Genomic DNA, 1,809 nt, shown 5'->3' with positions numbered 1-1,809 from the left:
GGCTAAGCCTTTGTTTCATATTCACCAACTTATCAAAGCTGTCCAGAGGTAAAGTTTGATTTCCTCTGTTTCAAGTCTCACCAGGATAGGAGGACTGGTAACTCAGAGACCCCACCCCTTAAACACCCTCTGATGCTGTCTGAGAACAATTGTTACCTTAGCTGGATTATTACATAGGGAACAAGCGTCACTGAAATTGCCTCAGCAGGCCCTGGGCTGCCTCAAAAGGGACAAGATTCATGGGTTGGGGATGGGGTGTTCTGGGGATTAGGAATAGCCTGATAGCCTGCTAGCTCTGCTTGAGTGACAACCTGAGAACTTTGGAATCCTGTGGCTGTTCAACTTCCAGAGGTATCTACTATTGTCTCACAAAATAGCTGTGTTCTTTATTTTGGTGAAGGTCAGAAGAGCAGGCTGCAGACATGTTTAGCCCATGTGCATTAGATACTCCAGCTGTAATTTTTGACAATGGATCGGGACTCTGCAAAGTAGGGCTGTCTGGAGAGACTGGACCCCGCCATGTCATCAGTTCTGTCGTGGGGCATCCTAAATTCAACATGGCTATATCAGAAAGCAATCAGAAGAATTACTTTGTTGGGGAAAAAGCCCTGTACAAGTATGAAGCCTTGCATTTACACTACCCCATTGAGCGTGGGCTGGTAACAAGATGGGATGACATGGAGAATCTCTGGAAATATCTTTATGAGTGGGAGCTGGGAGTAAAACCCTGTCAACAGCCTGTGCTTATGACTGAGCCCTCACTGAACCCAAGGGAATCTCGAGAGAAGGCAGTAGAAGTGATGTTTGAGACCTTCAATGTGCCCGCCTTCTACCTGTCCAACCATGGGGTCGTAGCTCTCTACGCCTCTGCCTCTGTCACGGGCCTAGTGGTGGACAGTGGGGATGGAGTCACTTGCACTGTCCCCATCTTTGAGGGTTACTCTCTGCCTCATGCTGTCACCAAACTCTACGTGGCAGGGAAGGACATCACAGAGCACCTCACCCGACTCCTCCTCGCTAGTGGGTGTAATTACCCTTGCCTACTCAACAAGGCCTTAGTGGATGACATAAAAAAGACGCTGTGTTATGTGGCCTTGGATCCAGAGAAAGAATCATGTAAGAGGTCAAAGAAGGTCCTGCAAGAATACAAACTGCCAGATGGGAATATCATCCAGCTTGGGGACCAGCTGTACCAGGTACCTGAGATCCTTTTTGTACCTGACCTGCTGGGCATCCACAACCCGGGACTCTCAAAAATGGTCTCCAGCAGCATTATGAAGTGTGACACCGACATCCAGAAAAATCTGTTTGCAGAAATTGTGATGTCTGGGGGTAGCACTCTCTTCCCCGGGCTTGAGGAAAGACTTATGAAAGAACTGGAACAGCTGGCCTCCAGAGGGACCCCCATCAAGATCACAGCTTCTCCTGATAGATGTTTCTCTGCATGGATAGGTGCTTCCATCGTGACCTCTCTCAGCAGCTTCAAGCAGATGTGGATCACTTCTGCAGATTTCAGGGAGTATGGGACACATGTCGTTCACAGAAGATGCTTTTAAAGGATTCACAGCACAAGGGACAGCTTAAAGCATCAGATCACAGGAGCAGTGGTTGAAGGTGGCATCTTCCCTTGGGCTTCAGCATGCATTCAATAAAAGTGATACGACATATTTTGGGTTTCAGTTCATTTTTGGTAGCGCCGAAGTTAATTTTCATCCTGGTAGTGAGTCTTTTTAAGGGGTTCTAATCCACCCTTCCTTTCCCATGGGCTATTCAGTTTTCTCCTGCTAAATCCCTGGGTTATGTATTGAA

General features: G+C 47.6%; 1 protein-coding gene across 1 annotated transcript; it reads left to right on the top strand.

The window, feature by feature from the left end:
• Positions 1–422: 422 nt before the first annotated feature.
• ACTRT1 (actin related protein T1) lies at positions 423–1,556 on the top strand. Its single transcript, XM_006193620.2, has one exon. It carries the CDS (start codon positions 423–425, stop codon positions 1,554–1,556), a length of 1,134 nt encoding a protein of 377 aa, XP_006193682.2.
• The last annotated feature ends 253 nt before the right edge of the window (positions 1,557–1,809 follow it).

This window comes from Camelus ferus, chromosome X (genome assembly GCF_009834535.1).
Source record: "Camelus ferus isolate YT-003-E chromosome X, BCGSAC_Cfer_1.0, whole genome shotgun sequence".
Taxonomy (NCBI): Eukaryota; Metazoa; Chordata; class Mammalia; order Artiodactyla; family Camelidae; genus Camelus; species Camelus ferus.
The sequence above is the reverse complement of the archived record's forward strand: the minus strand, read 5'-3'. Positions and strand labels throughout refer to the sequence as shown.